Source organism: Cucumis melo, chromosome 11, assembly GCF_025177605.1.
Source record: "Cucumis melo cultivar AY chromosome 11, USDA_Cmelo_AY_1.0, whole genome shotgun sequence".
Lineage (NCBI taxonomy): Eukaryota > Viridiplantae > Streptophyta > Magnoliopsida > Cucurbitales > Cucurbitaceae > Cucumis > Cucumis melo.
This window is the reverse complement of record NC_066867.1, coordinates 28,770,795-28,790,250: the sequence shown is the minus strand read 5'-3', so window position 1 is coordinate 28,790,250 and position 19,456 is coordinate 28,770,795. Positions and strand designations below refer to the sequence as shown.

Genomic DNA, 19,456 nt, shown 5'->3' with positions numbered 1-19,456 from the left:
GTCAGTTTTGGTTTGCTAATTTATGTTGTGTGAATATAATAAATTAAGGAACAATAGTACAAATTATAAATGAGGGGTAGATATATAGAAATAGAAATAGAAAGAAAACTACAAAAACACAAATCAGCATATTCCAAAATCATCCTTTTTCCTTCTTCTCCTCAAATTCTACCATTGTAATTCCTTAACCAACAAACCCCATTTATTCTTCTTTCAATTTTGTCTTTTTTTCTTTTTTTAAGTTGTTTCTAAATTATTTTAAACGATAAAAATGTATTTACAAATATATCAAAAATTAATTCTCTATCTACGTATCAAGTGTAATATTTGAGTATATATTTGACATTATTCACCTTTATGTAGTAAATTATGATCGAATAATTTGATGAGATAAACAAATATAAGTAATACGTGATGTGTAAAATGTACCTAATTTTTACTGTAATTTAAATTTGGTTAAGGTTGGTTTGGCAAAACTCCAACATAATCCAAATTAATTTGAATATATGTATTTTTCTTTTTCTCTCTTGGGTCTCGGCGCAATTTTTGATAGGCACAAAAATACAAAAGATTTCACAAACACTACACTTACACTTTCTATGTCGTTTATTCTTGAGGTCAAAATATGAAAATTCTTCACCGCTATTCTTGCCTTTTTAATTGGATTTTTTTTCTCTCTCTTTTTCTTTTCTTTTGGTGATTTTATAGTTTTTTATTTGTTGAATTGACTATACTAATAATAAAAATAAAAAAGAAAGAAAAAAAAAAAGAAAAAGGGAATTTGCTTAAAGTTTTCTTACCATTTACGTAAAGTAAATGCTCTTCATCTTCTTCTGCATGTCATTTTTTTTGTACTTTCATCACACCTTTCAATTTTCCTATGGACAAACTTCAACTCCATTCCAATTGTTCTTTTTTCTTTTTTCTTTTTTTACCTTTACCAAATAATAAATAAAAGATACAACAATTAGTGACATTAACAATATTTTTTAAAAAATTACAATTATAATAAAATTTATTAGAGTCGAGATAGGAGTTCATATTAGTCCATCCATAATAAGCACTCTTAATTATCATATCGCTACATTTTCTAAATTACAAAGGTATGATTAGTTTTTCTTTTTACTGCTTTTTTCTATGCATAAATTTGCGCGGTTTTCCCTAAATTCAACACAAACTCAAGGCCCAAATTAAATAAAGCCCACTTTAACGAGTCGGGTCCAGAAGCCCAAGAATCTGGAGGTATGGCTTCGGCTGATAGATTAGATTAGATCATTATAAAAAAAAAAAAAAAAAAAAGAATAAATGATGATGATGATAATAATAATAATAACTGAAAAAATAGAACAAGAGAGTTAGTCTAGAAATGGGAAAAGTTCCATTACAATAACAAATTCACTAACAGAAGTTTTAGAGAGAACTTTTTACATTCTAAGATTCAAAAGGTTTGTGGTCACAAATTGGAAAGGAAACGGTGCCGTTTGGTAGTTTAAAGAGAGGAGATGGGATCGTTACAAAATTCCTTCGTCATCGACTCATCGGTGCCTGCAATTCAAAGGATTACTTTCCTCAATATTGATTTATTTTTTTGACAATAATTATATGCCTTTAATTACTTCTTTTATTATTCTCATTTTCTTTAGTCTTTTTTGTTCCATTTTGTCCATAAATTTCCAAAAAAAAAAAAAAAGAAAAAAAATCAATTTATTCTTTCGACTTTTCAAAAAAAAAAAAAATTATAGTATTTATTTCATTTTTATCTCTTTTCTGTTATATGATTTTCTTTTTCTAATAAAATTACAATAGGAAAATTTGAATTACAAATCTAAAAAAAATAATAAATAAATAAATAATATTTAGAGTGGGTTTTAATTATCTATAGAAAAAAAAAGTTTTTCGATAAAACATTTTATTAAAACGAGTTTAAAATTTAAGAACTTATACGTGTTTTGGTTAGATTTTAAGTGTTTATATATATAATTTTTTATAAAAACCTATTTTCTCAAAAAAAAAATTTCAAATGGATAATTTTTCAATTTTATTTTTTAAAAATACATTTTGAAAAGTTACCAAACACTTCGATTTTTTTTTTTCAAATTTAAACATTTAAAAAGATAATTCTAACATACCCATTATAAATTAGCCGATCTCTTACCATCGATCTATATTTTATATTAAAATAACTAAGCAAACAAATAGTTAGAATAACGATGGTTTTTTTGAAGTACATTAATTAAAATGATAAAATTTAAATGGACTCTATCTAAATTGAATTTTTTTAGAGTAGTGTTTAATCCTAATAATATATCTATGTAATAGGAAAAAAATACTACTTTTTTTTTATCCTTTTGTTTTTATTTTTCATTAAATTTGGTTCCTACATTTTTAAAACATTCCTTTTAAATCTCTACTGCTTCTAAAAATAACTATTTTCTCTTTAAAGATTAATTAAAATAATTACGATGGGACCAAATTGGATTAAATTTAGACTAAATTAAACATTTTAACATAGAAAAGGAAATTAGAATTACCTCCCAGACTCTTTGCATGAAACTTCCCATGATTATCTGTTAACAGTAACACACACTAAAATTCATTACATTATCCGATCATAATTTCAACCAAAAAATATCATTTCTAGGAAGAGTAAATTTTTTTATTATGTTGTAAAACTTCTTTTTGATTTTGATTACGTTTGCATTGATTATTGACTCTTCATAATCCATCGAAAATTCCAAAATAACGATGAATGCAAATTCATTGTTCAATAAAACCGAATCATCACAAACAAAATTTATCAAACTATTTAGATAGCATTATATGTTAAGAACATATATTTTTAAGAAAAAGAGACAATTGAAATATATAAATAAAATTAATAAAGTACATTATTTTAACTAAAATTTTAAACAAATAATTTTAAGAAAAAAAATTGAAGATCAAAACAATCGAAATCGTAAAACTAAGGTTAATAAAGGAAATAGCCAAATTAAAATTTGAAAAGCGATGTCAATTTAATAAAAAAAACATATTTTTATAATTTGAAATCGAATATTGGGTTATTTAATATATGTATGTGCATAAATAAATAAAATAGAAAAAAAAATAAAAAAAAGTTGGTGACGTGAATACGTGGACGAAACTTCACTGTCTATTTTATTGATAGTTTTTTTCTTATCTTATTTTTGACATTATTTTTTAAAATAAGATTTTGAAAAGAAATCAAAATTAAGGGACAAACAGGACAGAATAATGTGGAAAGATCTCTAACATTTTTTCAAAAAAGAAATTGTATAAATTATTTTGAAATCTAAAACAAGGCAACTAGGGTATTTTAAAACATGTAATGATTTGTATCATTATATAATATTTAAAATTTCAGCATCAAGTAACAAAGATACCAAATCAGATCAAACAAGAGTGGACAGATCATATTATATTGTGATATTTGGAACTGCCTACTTAAGAGAATAGTATCTTTCAAAAATTAGGGAAAATAATTAATATTTCTAAAGGACTGTATTAGAAATTACTTGAAAGAGATATCTAATTTTATTTGTTAACATTTGTAAACAATTGGTTTAATTGAGATTTAAATTTCGTTTCTATTTGATTTATATTTTATTGAATTACGAATAAGATTTGAGGGAAATAAAGTTGGATTTTATATTTTCTTATAAGCATATTTAAAAACTTGATTTTAATTCGAGAATAGTCTAAAATGTATTTAATAGTATATTTTTATAAATATTAATCGTATGTACTAGCATTTTTAGTTACTTAGTTGATAATAAAATATTATCCATTTGTTTATAAATGCGATGTTTTTAAAAAATCGTGTAATTATTATTTTGTAATATTTTTACACAATACTTGTCACATTTTTTTTAAAAATAAATTTAGTTTATAATCTAGCTTTAATATTTTTAAATATTTTTGTCTCTATTCTACTTAATATAATTGTACATATTAAATTTCAAAACTCAATATCTTTATAAAAGGAAAAATAAAACAAGAATATTGTTTCAAAATTTGTAATGATTAAAATTTCTATGGTTTAAAGAAGATTTGGATAACAAATATGAAAACATAATACAGAGTATGAGTTTTCTATCCTTCATACCTGAACAGGAGTGGCAGCTATGATCGAAGAGGCGACAACGCCACCAAAGACTTGGTTTCCATCAGATTTAGAAAATGAAATGGTCATCGATTTTATACCGTCTCCTTCATAAGACCATCCAGACAGTTGAAGTATCTCAAACATACCCTATAGTTATACACGCACATAATATATATGATTAATTGATTATTACAATAAAATATAAATTTGGAAAATGAGGAATTATCAAAATAAAGAGTAAAAGGTTTCAATGAAAAAAAAGAATTGATATGTAACTGGTAACTAAGTAAGAAGAAAACCGACCTCGAATTTCAATGTTGAGGCAACAGAGTTAGGATCATATATAATAACAGATGAAACTGAACCAATAGCAGAAATTATGCAAACTGTTCGACTCTGTGGAATCGAGAATTTCGATATTCTATTCACAATATTCTGTGACACATTTAAAATCATCAAGACTTATTGAAATTACATTATCTAAAATTAAACAAAATTTTAAACTATAAATCATAGCGAATATAGAGTTACCTCTTTTGGTGCAACGAGAATAAGGTGAGGGGTAAAATCTCCGCCGAATGTCTCCCATGCATAGCCACCTTCAATATTAATATAAAGAACTATTAGTTAAACTAAATTATAATTACTGTAATTAACCTCGAAATGAGTTATAATAGTTCAAATAATAATAAATAATGACATTTCTCATTTAAATAAATTTTGAATTTAATCTTTATATATTCATTTTTTTTAAAAAAATATTGATTATAAATTTTTTTTAAAGATATACATATTTCTTATATGGAAATGAGCAGCGATTACTGTTTAACCAAATCTAATTAACTTACAAATTTGTAGTTTAAGTTTTATAGAAAAGAAATAATAATAAAATCAAAGAAAGAAAGAAAATGGTGTAAAAGAAAGAAAGAAAGAAACAAAAGAAACCGACGGTTACGTGGGGATTTTCACGGCGGCGGCGAGCGACGGAAAGAAAAAGAATAACCGATCGACGGGGAATTGAAAACAAAACCCTAGCTACCTAGCGTACCTAACGATGCAAGAACCTGCAGTTTTCCAAAACCGGGGGGGTGCCCAAGAGGGGGTTTAGGTATGGTTTGGGAATCGGCGGACGACGACGGGTTTTGGCCGTTGACGGCGTCGTTTTTCCTCGGCCTTCCTTTTATCTTTTTCATCGTAACTGTCTTCCCGCCGGCCGATTCACCAAGTCGATCTTCCTCGTCGATAGCTTCATCACCTATCGACCTCTGTTCGCCGTCCGCCACGTTATCACTATCCGGTGATTCATGTTTCACCGTGAAGTTTCTGCGATTTTGAGGCTCCATGGAAGAGAAAGTTGAAGAATGATCGAATTGCTTATCAGTTAGCAGAGTAATGCTTTGTTTTGAAACTTCGGAATTTTTACTTTTAAATTCAATTGTCTTTAATTGGTAGGTTTTAAATAATAATGACTTTCTTAGTCTGCAAAAATTAATAATTCATTCCAATATGAAAAAGAAAAAGAAAAAAAAATTCAAATTTGCAAAAATAATAATTGGTAGGTTTCAATTTTCTTTAATTTTATAGAAAAATGTATTTTGTTTTTACCTTTTTAAGTTTTTCAAATTCTATTTTTATTTTTATTTTAGTGTTGAAATTGACATTTTGTACTAAATATATGAATTAAGTCCTAATATTAGCAAGAATATGGAATTCTAATGTGTCTTTCTTTTTAAGTTCGGATTCAAAATAAATTAATTTATTTTCTTGTGGGATAAGAATAACAAAACAAATTCAATCTCTTTTTATTTATGTATTTAATTAGCTTTGAGTATTTAGTGGTTCATCTTTCCTTAATTAATTTATTTGAAAAATTTTGGTCTATGTATTTATCGTCCAACTTCGGTCACCACTTTCAGTGACCACCACCAATCTACCTCTTGCCAACTCTAGTTGTCACCGTTGAGCAACCCCAACCCAACTAACCTCTAATCACCATTTTCGACTTCTATCGTTGATTAATTCTTACCATTGGTAAAAAAAAATTTATAGTAATTTCAAATCTCGAAAAGAGTTGTCCAATGTATGTGTATGTGTTCCTATATAAATTAGAAGAGGGTTGGTCTAGAAACGGAAAAAGATTTCATTACAAACTCACCGATATAATTTTTACAATCAACTTTTTACTTTCTACTATTCAAAAGTTTTGCGGTAAAAAACTGGAAAAGAAACAGCGCCATTTGGTAGTTTAAAGCAAGGAGATGGAATCGTTATAAAATTCTTTTTTCTTCGGGCTTGCAGTACTGCATGCAATTCAACCATTATTTCCCTCAATATTTATTTATTTCTAGACTATATAATTTTATTAGGCCCATTAGGTTAAAAGATAATGTCCTAATTTAACACCATGATGGGTGGTGTCTATAAATAGAACCTTAGGGATTAGTCCTCTCACTGCCTCATTAACTAATTTATTCTTCCCATCAAGAAACTTAAATTAAGTCTAAAAGGAAGGCAAGTGAGAGAAATACAATTCCTCAAGAAGATTATTCATGAATCAAGGTATGTTGTTCTTTAACTAATTTTAATTTGTAAAGTTATCTAGTTCAAAGATCTTGACATTTATCGTTATATATAATGTTAAGGTTTATTGTATAATCATGAAACTAAAGTTTACATGTTTCGAAATATTGCATATTTTTAGTTTATGATGAAATTGATGATCACGTGTTAATTATATTTTATGTGTTATGTTTAAATTAGTATCCATTTATCTCTAAAATTTAAATTATACAATTAAATTTTTGGAGGATAATGTATGAATGTATGAATTTTTTTGATGAAATCCTTGTATCTAACTGTAAATTATGAGGCAAATCACTTGCAATTATGTTGTTTAATATCTATATATTAGGAATAATTTGTTAGTCACCAAAATGACCAAATTAGTAAGTTTTATAGATATTCTATTGATGGTGTTTTGCAAATTAAGAAAATAATTATTTGTGATTATTTTAATATGATATCTATATTATGAATAATTTGTTAATCATCGAAGTGGCCAAATTAGTAAGTTCAATAGATATCAAATTAAGGTTAAACTCAATTACTCCTATTTATGTGATGATGATGAATTATTTTATATTATGAAAAATAAAAATGTTATTATGAGTATATTGATTTTCATTATTATAAAACTTCTAAATTGTCCAAAGGTAATTAGTAGTTTTATAATTTTGAATCTTATTATGGTTAGTTGGAATTGTTTTATCATGATGCCTACGTTATGAACAATTTGTTAGTCACCAAAGTGGTCAAATTGGTAGATCTTTAGACATCAAATTAATATTGATTCAATTACTCATGTCTATTTGATGCTAATGAATGAGATAATATTATGAAACATTAATGATTTGTCATGAGTATATTGATTTTCATTATTATAGAACATTTAATTTGCCCAAAGGTAATTAGCAGTTTTATAATTTTGAATCTTATTGTGGTTAATTGAGGTGTTTGGTTAGATTTTGTTAGTATATCCAAAGATAACTAATGTATCTAATTTGAGCATTTAAATTACCAATTATATGAAACTAAATCTAGCATCAATTAAGTGCAAATGTTGTACATTGTTGGTTATTTAATATTAATGGTTATTTAATATTATCTGAATATATGTCAATATCTTTAAGTTTATTTTTCAAAGCAATAATGTATAAGCATATTTATTTTGTAATTGCAGCATCTGCCCCTGTTTCTCTTTATTCGCATGCTACATCTATAATAAAGTTTAATGGACTCAATTTTTCTGATTGGTGCGAACAAATCCGATTCCATCTTGGAGTTTTGGATCTTGATTTAGCACTTTTAAGTGAGAAACCTGCTGCAATTACTCCTGCTAGCAGTGATGAGGATAGATCTTTCTATAAAGCTTGGGAAAGATCAAATAGATTGAGCTTAATGTTTATGCGAATGACTGTAACAAACAATATTAGTCTACAATTAAGAACACTGAAGATGCTAAGGAATTTATGAAATCTGTGGAAAAATGTTCTCAGTCAGAGTCGGCTGACAAGTCACTTGCTGGAACACTTATGAGTACTTTAACCAACATCAAGTTTGATGGTTCTCGTACTATACATGAGCATATCCTTGAAATGACGAACTTGGCAGCAAGGTTAAAGACCATGGGACTGGAAGTTAATGAGAATTTTTTGGTAACATTTATCCTTAATTCCTTACCTTCAGAGTATGGTCCATTTCACATGAACTATAACACTCTGAAAGATAAATAGAATGTGCATGAATTACAAAGTATGCTCATTTAAGAGGAAGCGAGACTTAAGAAACCAATAATTCACTCTGCCAATCTCATGGGTCATATAGGAGCTGGAAAGAAACCTGGAAAAAAGAATGACAAGGGTAATCATGGACAATTAAAGGTAAAACAGTCATCTGCCCCAATCCACAAAAAGGAACAAATTAAGGATAAGTGTCGTTTTTGCAACAAACCTGGACACTATCAGAAAGATTGTCTAAAACGTAAGGCATGGTTCGAGAATAAAGGTAAGCATAATGCTTTAGTATTTTTCGAATCAAACTTAACTGAAGTTCCTTATAATACATGGTGGATTGATTCTGGTTGTACCATTCATGTTTCCAATATGATGTTGGGATTCCTTACGACTCGAACCACAAACCTAAATGAGAGACTCATTTTTATGGGAAACAAAGTCAAAGTTTCAGTTGAAGCTGTGGAAACCTATCGTTTAACTTTAGATACTGGATATCATTTAGACCTTTTTGATACCTTTTATATTCCTTCTATTTCTCGTAATTTGATTTCCTTGTCAAAACTTGATACTTCAGGTTATTACTTTAAATTTGGGAATGAGTGTTTTAGTTTATTCAAACAGAACATTTTTATTGGTTCTGGTATTCTTTGTGATGACTTATATAAATTAAAGCTTGATAATGTTTTTGCTGAGAGTTTGTTAACCTTGCATCATAATGCTGGTACTAAACGTGGTCAAACTAATGAATCGTCAGCTTACTTGTGGCATAAACGTTTAGGTCACATATCCAAAGAAAGAATTAAAAGATTGATAAAGAATGAAATTCTTCCATATTTGGATTTTACTGACCTTGGAATTTGTGTGGATTGTATTAAAGAAAAACAAACAAAACATACAGTTAATAAAGAAGCCACAAGAAGCTCACAGCTCCTTGAAATTATACACACTGATATTTGTGGGCCTTTTGATGTTCCATCTTTTGGTGGAGAAAAGTATTTTATCACCTTTATTGATGATTTCGCACGTTATGGTTATATCTATTTATTGCATGAGAAATCTCAAGCAATAGATGCCTTAAAAGTATTTATAAATGAAGTTGAAAGACAATTAGATAGAAAGGTGAAAATCTTAAGATCTGATAGAGGTGGTGAGTATTATAGAAACTATGACGAGAATGGACAATGCCCCGGTCCATTAGCTAAATTCCTAGAAAGCCATGACATATGTGCTCAATACACAATGCCAGGAACACCACAACAAAATGGTGTTGCAGAAAGGCGAAATCGTACATTAATGAATATGGTTAGAAGCATGTTAATTAATTCATCTTTACCTGTGTCCTTGTGGATGTATGCATTAAGAACCGCTCAATATTTATTAAACAGGGTTCCTAGTAAGTCAGTTCCAAAGACACCTTTTGAACTGTGGACAGGAAGGAAATCTAGTTTAAGACACCTACATGTTTGGGGTTGTCAAGTGGAAGTAAGAATTTATAATAGAAACTTGATTCAAGAACAACCAGTGGTTTCTTCATTGGTTATCCAGAAAAATCAAAAGGGTATAGATTTTATTGTCCTAACTACAGTACGGGAATAGTTGAAACTGGAAATGTAAGGTTCATTGAGAATGACATAATTAATGGGAGTTTGGAACCGCGAAAAGTGAAAATTCAAGAAGTTAGGGTGGAAATTCCTTCATTTATAACTTCTTCTCAAGTTGTTGTTCATGTAGTTGTTGACTCTGTTAACAATCCACAAGAACAACAAATTAATGGTCAAACACCACATAATAATATTGTAACAAATGAACCTGTAACTGAGGGACCACAAGAAATAGAACCTGTAACTGAGGGACCACATAGCTATTTCTGATGACTATTTGGTTTATTTACATGAGTCAGAATTTGACTTAAGCATTGATAATGATTCAGTTTCATTTTCACAAGCCATTAAAGGAGATAAATTCTACCAAATGGTTAGATGTCATGAAAGAATAGTTAAAATCTATGAATGATAATGAAGTCTGGGATCTTGTAGAATTGCCTAAAGAAAGTAAAAGAATAGAGTGTAAATGGGTCTTTAAGACCAAACGTGACTCAAATGGCAATATTGAACAATACAAGGCTAGACTTGTAACCAAAGGTTATATTCAGAAAGATGACATTGGCTACAAAGAGACTTTTTCTCCTGTCTCGAAAAAGAACTCATTAAGAATTATTATGGCTTTGGTAGCTCATTATGATTTAGAGCTTCATCAAATGGATGTGAAAACCGCCTTTCTAAATGGAAATTTAGATGAAGAAGTGTTCATGGATCAACCAGAAGGTTTTATGGTTGAAGGAAAGGAACATATGGTGTGTAAATTAAAGATGTCAATATGGTTAAAGGACTTAAACAAGCTTCTAGACAGTGGTATCTTAAGTTTAATGATACCATCACATCTTTTGGTTTTAAAGAAAACATCATTGATCGATGTATATACCTAAAGATCAGTGGGAGTAAGTTTATAATTCTTGTTCTATATGTTGATGACATCTTGCTTGCTACAAATGACTTTGGTTTATTATGTCAAACAAAAGAATTTCTTTCTAAAAACTTTGAAATGAAAGATATGGATGAGACATCCTATGTGATTGGAATTGAAATATTCCTGATCGAACACATGGATTGTTAGGATTGTCTCAAAAGGCCTATATTGATAAAGTTCTAGAGAAATTTAAGATGGACAAATGCTCTTCAAGTGTAGTTCCAATTTAGAAGGGAGATAAATTTAGTCTCATGCAATGTCCAAAAAATGAATTGGAACGAAATCAGATGGAAACTATTCCTTATGCATCTATTGTTGGAAGCTTATTGTATGCACAAACTTGCACTAGACCAGACATCGGTTTTGCTGTGGGTATGCTAGGTGTTAGGGGCATAATTGTCCAAGGTATTATTTACCGTTGGCTGTATGCCCGAAAACCCCCAAATCACTTTATCTTTATGCCTTGAAAGTAGTTTAGGTTAATTCTTTCGTTTAGGTGTCGCCGAGTCACAGTGTGACATTTCGACTTTTTCATATGCAAGCCTACCAAGGCCAAAATTCTCAATATGTACTATAGGGGGTACATGAACAGTCCGACCCCGCCCAAGCCTTGTCGCACTCTTTGCATGTTGAGTTATTTTCCTTGCAATTGACAGTCTTCAATGCTTTCTTTATGACGTTTTCAACTATTTGCTTTCTCTCTCCCGTTTTATAAAAACATTTTCCCAAGAACGGGGAGGGAGGCTACGTCATACCGCAAGTTTGTCCGCGGATTCCGATTATCGAACGGCTGACTTGCTGATTGAGCTAAGCAAGTACCGCACAATCGTGTTGAGAAGTTACGATTGTGACAAGTGGTATCAGAGCCAAGTTGGCTAATTGACGATTACACCGAAACATGTCGTCGTCGAATCCATCGGGCAAGGCCCAGAGAGACCGACTAGTAGAGATAGAAGAGCAGATGCTTTACCTAGTCGAAGTTCCCGACTCCATCCGCTACTTGGAGTCTCGTGTCGACGAAATTTTTGAGAAAGCTGACACGATCGATGCGGTAGCTGGCCGTGTCGAAGGGTTGCCAATACAAGATTTGTTGGCAAGGGTTGACGCTCTAGAAGAAAACACCAACGCCAGAAGAACTATTAACTACGAGCGTGGGGAGAGTTCCTCAGGCTTTGCTGCCCACATGGAAGAACGTGTCAGCGAGCTTGATAGCGCTCAGAAGACACTATTAGAGATGATAAACGACATGTCGGAGGATTTTAGAGTCACCCTCGATGTCGTTAGAAATGAAATCGCAGACGTGAACGCAAGACTGAGTCTCACGATGTGAGCAATGGCAAACCAAGCTCCAGCTGGAGGAGCAATTTCGGTTAGTAAAGTAAAAGTCCCAGAATCAAAGCCCTTCTGTGGGGTAAGGGATGCAAAGGCCCTGGAGAACTATTTTTTCGACCTTGAACAGTACTTCAAGGCTACAAACACTGTCATCGAAGAAGCCAAAGTGACATTGGCAACGATGCATCTATCTAATGATGCAAAGTTGTGGTGGAGGTCCCGATACGCAGACATACAGGAAGGACGTTGCACTGTAGATACTTGGGACGCCCTAAAGAGAGAACTGCACTCGCAATTTTTTCCCTAGAATGTGGAAATCCTGGCTCGGCGAAAATTGCGCGACCTAAGACACACTGGCGAGATTCGAGAGTACGTGAAACAGTTCGTAGGGTTAATGCTAGACATTCGGGATATGTCGGAGAAAGACAAAGTTTTCTATTTTGTCGAAGGGCTGAAACCGTGGGGGAGGGCCAAGCTGTATGAACAAAGGGTCCAAGACCTCACGTCAGCGTATGCAGCAGCCGAACGGTTGTTTCATTTGATCGATGACTCTCAAGATGTGAAACGTCACCAAAGTTCCTCACCTGGGAGGAATAGGAATAATCGCCCGAGCTCTCCCAAAGCTGTCGGGGGAGACAAACGTTCTGGTAAGGACCGCAAACCTTACCAGTCAACCACCGAAAATACATGACGAAGGCCGAATGATCGAAGCCCAACCAAGCGTCCCCTCAGTTGTTTCATATGTCAGGGGCCCCATTTGGCAAGAGAATGCCCGAATAAAGTCGACTTCCATGCATTTCAGGCCTCACTAATTGCGGATTCAGACGATAAGTCAAATCGTGCTGAGGACGAAGCGGACCTGGTAGATGGAGGCGAGAAGACTCGGATTGGGGCCATAAAGTACATGTCGTCTCTCCAGAAAAAGTCAGGGGAGAGACACGTACCAACAAAAGGGGGCCTAATGTATGTTGACACTTGGATCAACCAAAAACAGACTAAGAGCACAATGGTTGATTCTGGTGCAACCCACAACTTCATAACGGAGGCAGAAGCTAAACGTCTAAGGCTCCGTTGGGAGAGGGATTCCGGAAAGATGAAGGCCATGAATTCCATTGCCCTACCTATCGTCGGATTGGTGAAGCAAACGACGATGAAGTTGGGAGGATGGAAAGGCTCCGTAGACTTTGTGGTGGTAAAGATGGACGACTTTGATGTAGTACTGGGGATGAAGTTCCTCCTTGAACATCAAGTCATTCCAATGCCCTCAGCCAATTGTCTAGCGATTACCGGATCTTTCCCCACGATAATACAAGCAAATATTCGTCAGCCTAACAGGTTTAAAATGATATCGGCCCTACAACTAGACGAGAGTCGCATCCAAGAAGAACCACCACCTGTGGAGATCCTGCTTGGGGCGTTGGAAAAGCCGGGGGAGACAGTCCCCAAGGACACTCTGGGTGTCCCAGAGAAGTGCCATGGTGTGATGCCAAGTAGTTGGCCCAAGTCCTCGTCGAGGCGAAGGAGGACCGACTATGGGATAGAGCCGCCGTCAGAGGCAAGAGCGCATGCGAAGAATGCTTATCGCATGGCGCCGCCGGAGTTAACCAAACTTCGGAAACCATCAGAGATGTTGTCGAATACAGGGTGTAGTATACCTGTACAAGCTCCGTATGGAGCCCGCGTCCTTTCCCTGAAGAAGAAGGACAGAAGCCCACAACAGTGTGTTGACCGTCGCACCCAGAGTAAGCTCACGGTCCGGCGTAAATGTCCACTCCCCATGCTCACGAGGCGGGTGGACTGCCCACGTGGAGTGAAGCATCTCCCAAAGTCAGAAGACCGACCGAGGCAATGTCGAGTAAGAACAACGGAGGCAAAGGGACTCGAGAAAAATTGTGTCACTAGGCATGAAGCATACGAGTTCCCCGTGGTGCCGCTGGGTCTTACTGATGCCAAGGGAGGAAAGTGTTGTTCTGTGCAGGGCCAGGTGAGCGTGCCGATTCATGTGGGAGAGTGCCACCAAGGTGGGTCGTCAGAGAAGAAGACACTCAGTGGAGCGAGAACCTCGAGTGTCGGGTCGCCTTCAATGGTTCAAAGCAAGCCATGATCGAGGGGCCAAGTCTTGGGGTCGTCGACGCGACCAAGACTCCTGAAGTCGAAGCCGAGCAACTCAGCTGTGTGCTCGAAGAATACCTGCATCATTGTGTTGATGGCAGACAAAAGAATTGGGTTCAACTGCTGAAGGTAGCCCAATTCGGTCATAGTGCTCAGACAGACTCGCCGAGCAAGTGAAGTCCGTTTGAGATTAAAGGTAAGAGGCATCCTGTATTTCCGCCTCTTGCTGATGGTCCTTACGTAGGGGACCACCCTCAAGTTCGCAGAGTCGAAGGGGAATGGGGACATATGGTCGACATCGCTCAAGTGTGCCTAGAAGAAGCTTCAGGGCCGACGGAGGAAAGGGTAGATCGAGAGCGATGCCCCCTTGAGTTCGAATGGATGACCAAGCTCCCAATTAACGGTGCAACAACGCCGTACGATTATCTGTCAACCTGGACCTGAAGGAAGACAGAGAAGTTGAGGAAGCCCTTGCTGACAGAGTAAGGACTGGTAGAAGGCCCACGAGGGAGATACATAAATTTCTGGTGAAGCGGAAGAAGCCCTCGTGGAGGTAACCAGCGGAAGACCTATCGAAGACTTTGAAGCGTGGATGCAGAAGACCGAAGAGCTCCAACTTCGCCAGTTGACGAGGACGTCAACTGTTTAAGTGGGGGAGAATGTCAGGGGCATAATTGTCCAAGGTATTATTTACCGTTGGCTGTATGCCCGAAAACCCCCAAATCACTTTATCTTTATGTCTTGAAAGTAGTTTAGGTTAATTCTTTCGTTTAGGTGTCGCCGAGTCACAGTGTGACATTTCGGCTTTTTCATATGCAAGCCTGCTAAGGCCAAAATTCTCAATATGTACTATAGGGGGGTACATGAACAGTCCGACCCCCGCCCAAGCCTTGTCGCACTCTTTGCATGCTGAGTTATTTTCCTTGCAATTGACAGTCTTCAATGCTTTCTTTATGACGTTTTCAACTATTTGCTTTCTCTCTCCCGTTTTATAAAAACATTTTCCCAAGAACGGGGAGGGAGGCTACGTCATACCGCGAGTTTGTCCGCGGATTCCGATTATCGAACGGCTGACTTGCTGATTGAGCTAAGCAAGTGCCGCACAATCGTGTTGAGAAGTTACGATTGTGACACTAGGCATGTATCAAAGTAATCCAGGAATGGATCATTGGAAAACTGCAAAGAAAGTTTTAAGGTATATGCAAGGAACAAAAGATTATATGCTTACTTACAAGAGATCTGATCATCTTGAGGTGATTGGATATTCAGATTCAGATTTTGCCGGATGTGTGGATACAAGAAAATCCACTTTTGGCTATTTGTTCCTGTTAGCTGAAGGAGCAATTTCATGGAAAAGTGCAAAGTAATCTATTATCGCTGCATCCACTATGGAAGCTGAATTTGTAGCATGCTTTGAGGCTACAGTTCATGGTTTATGGCTGCGGAACTTTATCTCAGGACTTGGAATTATCAACAGTATTGCCAAGCCGCTGAGAATTTATTGTGATAATTATGTAGCAGTTTTCTTCTAAAAAAACGACAAGTATTCTAAAGGTGTTAAACATATGGAATTAAAATACTTTGCCGTTAAAGAAGAAGTTCATAAACAGAGGGTGTCAATTGAACACATTAGCACTAAACTTATGATTGCGGATCCACTGACTAAAGCATTGCCACAAAAAACGTTCAATGATCACGTTGAACGTATGGGCATCAATAGATATCATCATTGAGATCAAGATTATGTTATTTGATACTTTGAGCTCATTTATTTATTGTTTCTGATTTTATCATATGGTTCTGTTCTTATGATTAGTATATACATAAAAGAATTATGTAAAACCAAACAGGGCATCGTCTTTGATAGACACTTATTGTTGGACTATTATTGATTATCTTTATTATAGATCATGTTAATAGAAAATCTATTTCAGTGATACATGGAAGGGAGTATGTTAATGCAATGATGTATGACCGCCATGATCCTTTAGTAGTTTCTTTGACTTGACACGATATGTTATGAAGTTTAATTTTGCGCATTATGTCTATGAATGTATACGGTAAATAATGTCAATGGACCAAGTGGGAGAATGTTAGATTTATTCTTAAATATAATATTATCATTAATGTGGCCCAATTGCATTATTTATTATTTATTCTTTTTGGGCTTATTATTTTATTAGACCCATTAGGTTAAAAGATAATGCCCTAATTTAACACCATGATGGATGGTGTTTATAAATAGAACCTTAGGAATTAGTCCTCCCTCCTTAACTAGTTTATTCTTCCCATCAAGAAACTTAAATTAAGTCTAAAAGGAAGGCAAGAGAGAGAAACACAATTCCTCAAGAAGATTATTCGTCGTGGATCAAGGTATGTTGTTCTTTAACTAATTTTAATTTGTAAAGTTATCTAATTCAAAGATATTGACATTTATCCTTATATACAATGTTAAGGTTTATTGTATAATCATGAAACTAAAGTTTACATTCAAATCTCGAAAAAAGTTGTCCAATGTATGTGTATGTGTTCCTCTATAAATTAGAAGAGAGTTGGTCTAGAAACGGAAAAAGATTTCATTACAAACTCACCAATATAATTTTTACAATCAACTTTTTACTTTCTACTATTCAAAAGTTTTGCGGTAAAAAACTGGAAAAGAAACAGCGCCATTTGGTAGTTTAAAGCAAGGAGATGGAATCATTATAAAATTCTTTCTTCTTCGGGCCTGCAGTACTGCATGCAATTCAAACATTATTTCCCTCGATATTTATTTATTTCTAAACCATAAAATCTTTCACGTAATTTACTATATTTCGTAGATAATTTCAATAATTTATTATATTTTTTTAAATGGTACATAACAACAACTATATAGTTTTAAATACTGTAAGTGTTTTTTTTCTTTCTTTTTTATAGTTTTCATTGAATTTAATTTGGTTCCTCCATTTTCAAATCTGTAGTACTTCTAAAAATAAATATATTTTTTTCTTTAAAGATTTAATTAAAAATTCACAAATTAAAGATTAAAATGATTAAGATGGGAGAAGTAAAATTTGAAAATGTACAGGATTAAATTAGACAAAGAAACAATACCTGTTTGTGGCTGAGTATACTCCATTGATTTAGTTAAGTACTCCATTATTGCTCTCCATTTTTTGGATGAAACTTCCCACAATTATCTGTTAACACAATAAAATTCATTACACATTACACCTACCATCCTAATCTCTATCAATTGGGCAAAGTGAACTTCTAGGAAGAGGTCAAACTTTACATCACCTATAGTTATATATAATAAACATATTTAAAGAAATAAGGGACAAATAGGTAGAGAATAATGCTTAAAGATCTCAACTTTTTCTTAAAGAAATTGTATTAAATATTCTTAAATCTGAGGCTAGCCAGCAAGGATGTTTAAAGCATGTAAATAATTAGTATCATATACAAGTATTTAAAAATTCACCATCATTTTTAATTTTTATGAGTTTTTAATATATAAAATTCGAACTATTTTTTAAAAATATAAAATAAATATGAACTCTCTACTCTACCTGAACGGGAGTGGCCGCTATGAGTAAAGAGACGACGACGCCACCAAAGACTTGGCCGTTGGGTTTAGAAAATGTAATAGTAATTATTTTTTCACGACCTCTATCATCAAACCATCCAAACAGTCGTAATATCTCAAACATACCCTATAGTTTATACACATATTATATTACATATGATTAATTATACTGTAAATTTGTAAAGGAGGAAATACCAAAATAAAAGAGTAACAAATGTCTCAAATGAAAGAGAATTGATATATATATAATTGAGTAAAAAAGAAGACCTCAAATTTAAATGTTCTGGCGATTGTATTACGTTTAAGAATCACAACGGACGAAATTGAACTACACGCAGAAATTATGCAAATCGATCGACATGGCACTCTGAAGCATGATATTCTATCCACGATATTCTGTCACACGTTCAAAATTAAATATATATCTAGTTATTAAATTTTTTCTTAAAATTTTAAATCATAATAAAATTACTAGTTAATGAAACATTTTCAAATATAGCAAAATGAATCAAAATATTTATAGAATATAACATACTTTCATGTTCTATCAATAATTGACTTTTGTCGATATACAGACACTCAGTGAAATTACATTAAACTGTACTAAAATTAGAATATAAATACCTCTCCTGGTTGAACGATAATAACGTGAGGGGTAAACTGTGCGGCGATTGTGTTCCATGCATAGCCACCTTCAATATTAATATAACAAACTAATTTATTTTTATTATAAAGAATATTGGATAAATAATTTTAATTTTTTTCTATACCATTAAGAACTTCTTAATTTAATCATTTTTTATTATATGGAAAATATTAACCAAATCAATCAAAAAAAATTATTACACTTCCATCTTGAATTTAAAATAATTTAGTTCATACCATTTGATAAATATTAGAAATCCTTATGAGTGAATAAAATTTTGCCAAATCAAAATAACAAAAAATTCGAAATCTTTAGGTTTTAATTATTATATATTTCTAAATCCCACAATTTGTAGTTTACGTTTTAGAAAAATAATAATAATAATAACAACAAATTAAAGAAAGAAGGGAAAGAAATGAAAAAGAAAAAAAGAAAACGTTGTAAAAGAAAGAAAGAAAAAGAAAGAAAAGAAACCGATGGTTGCGTGGGGATTTGCACGGCGGCGAGCGATGGAAAGAGAAAAGAATAACCGATCGAGGGAATTGAAAACTGAACGACCCTAGCTAGCGTACGAACGTACCTAACGTTGCGAGAACCTGAGATGTGCCGGAACCTGGGGGGCGGCCACCACGGCGTTCGGGTTTGGTTTGTGAATCGGCAGTGGACGGTGGATGTGGGCGGTTGACGGCGTCGTTATCTTTCCTCGGCCTTCCTCTTCTCTTTTTGATCGGAATTTTCATCCCGCCGCGCGGTTCACAATGTCTATGTTCCTCGTCGATTTCGTCATCGCCGATGCTATCACTATCCGAAGATTCACGTATCGCCCTGATGTTTCTGTTGTCTCGAAGCTCCAT

At 33.3% G+C, this 19,456-nt stretch overlaps 3 protein-coding genes across 4 annotated transcripts; 1 reads left to right on the top strand and 2 right to left on the bottom strand.

The window, feature by feature from the left end:
• Positions 1 to 1,342: 1,342 nt before the first annotated feature.
• On the bottom strand, positions 1,343 to 5,595 carry LOC103497978 (AT-hook motif nuclear-localized protein 9-like). Of its 2 annotated transcripts, XM_008460409.3 has the most exons (6): positions 5,172 to 5,592; positions 4,655 to 4,722; positions 4,427 to 4,558; positions 4,124 to 4,270; positions 2,532 to 2,567; positions 1,343 to 1,545 (listed from the first exon to the last, which is right to left on the bottom strand). In XM_008460409.3, exons 1-6 carry the CDS (start codon positions 5,464 to 5,466, stop codon positions 1,528 to 1,530), a joined length of 696 nt encoding a protein of 231 aa, XP_008458631.1. In that variant the 5' UTR covers positions 5,467 to 5,592; the 3' UTR covers positions 1,343 to 1,527. The 2 variants fall into 2 exon arrangements, with proteins under 2 accessions (XP_008458631.1, XP_008458632.1); XM_008460410.3 differs by lacking the exon at positions 4,427 to 4,558 and having other exon boundaries at positions 5,172 to 5,595.
• A 2,144-nt stretch (positions 5,596 to 7,739) lies between these two features.
• On the top strand, positions 7,740 to 8,415 carry LOC127143976 (uncharacterized). The gene is made up of 3 exons (XM_051079290.1): positions 7,740 to 7,755; positions 7,863 to 8,098; positions 8,179 to 8,415. The coding sequence occupies exons 1-3, from the start codon at positions 7,740 to 7,742 to the stop codon at positions 8,413 to 8,415; spliced, it is 489 nt and encodes a 162-aa protein (XP_050935247.1).
• An 8,522-nt stretch (positions 8,416 to 16,937) lies between these two features.
• On the bottom strand, positions 16,938 to 19,456 carry LOC103497979 (AT-hook motif nuclear-localized protein 2-like). The gene is made up of 5 exons (XM_008460414.3): positions 19,183 to 19,456; positions 18,581 to 18,648; positions 17,940 to 18,083; positions 17,482 to 17,567; positions 16,938 to 17,121 (listed from the first exon to the last, which is right to left on the bottom strand). The coding sequence occupies exons 1-4, from the start codon at positions 19,454 to 19,456 to the stop codon at positions 17,511 to 17,513; spliced, it is 543 nt and encodes a 180-aa protein (XP_008458636.1). The 3' UTR covers positions 16,938 to 17,121; positions 17,482 to 17,510.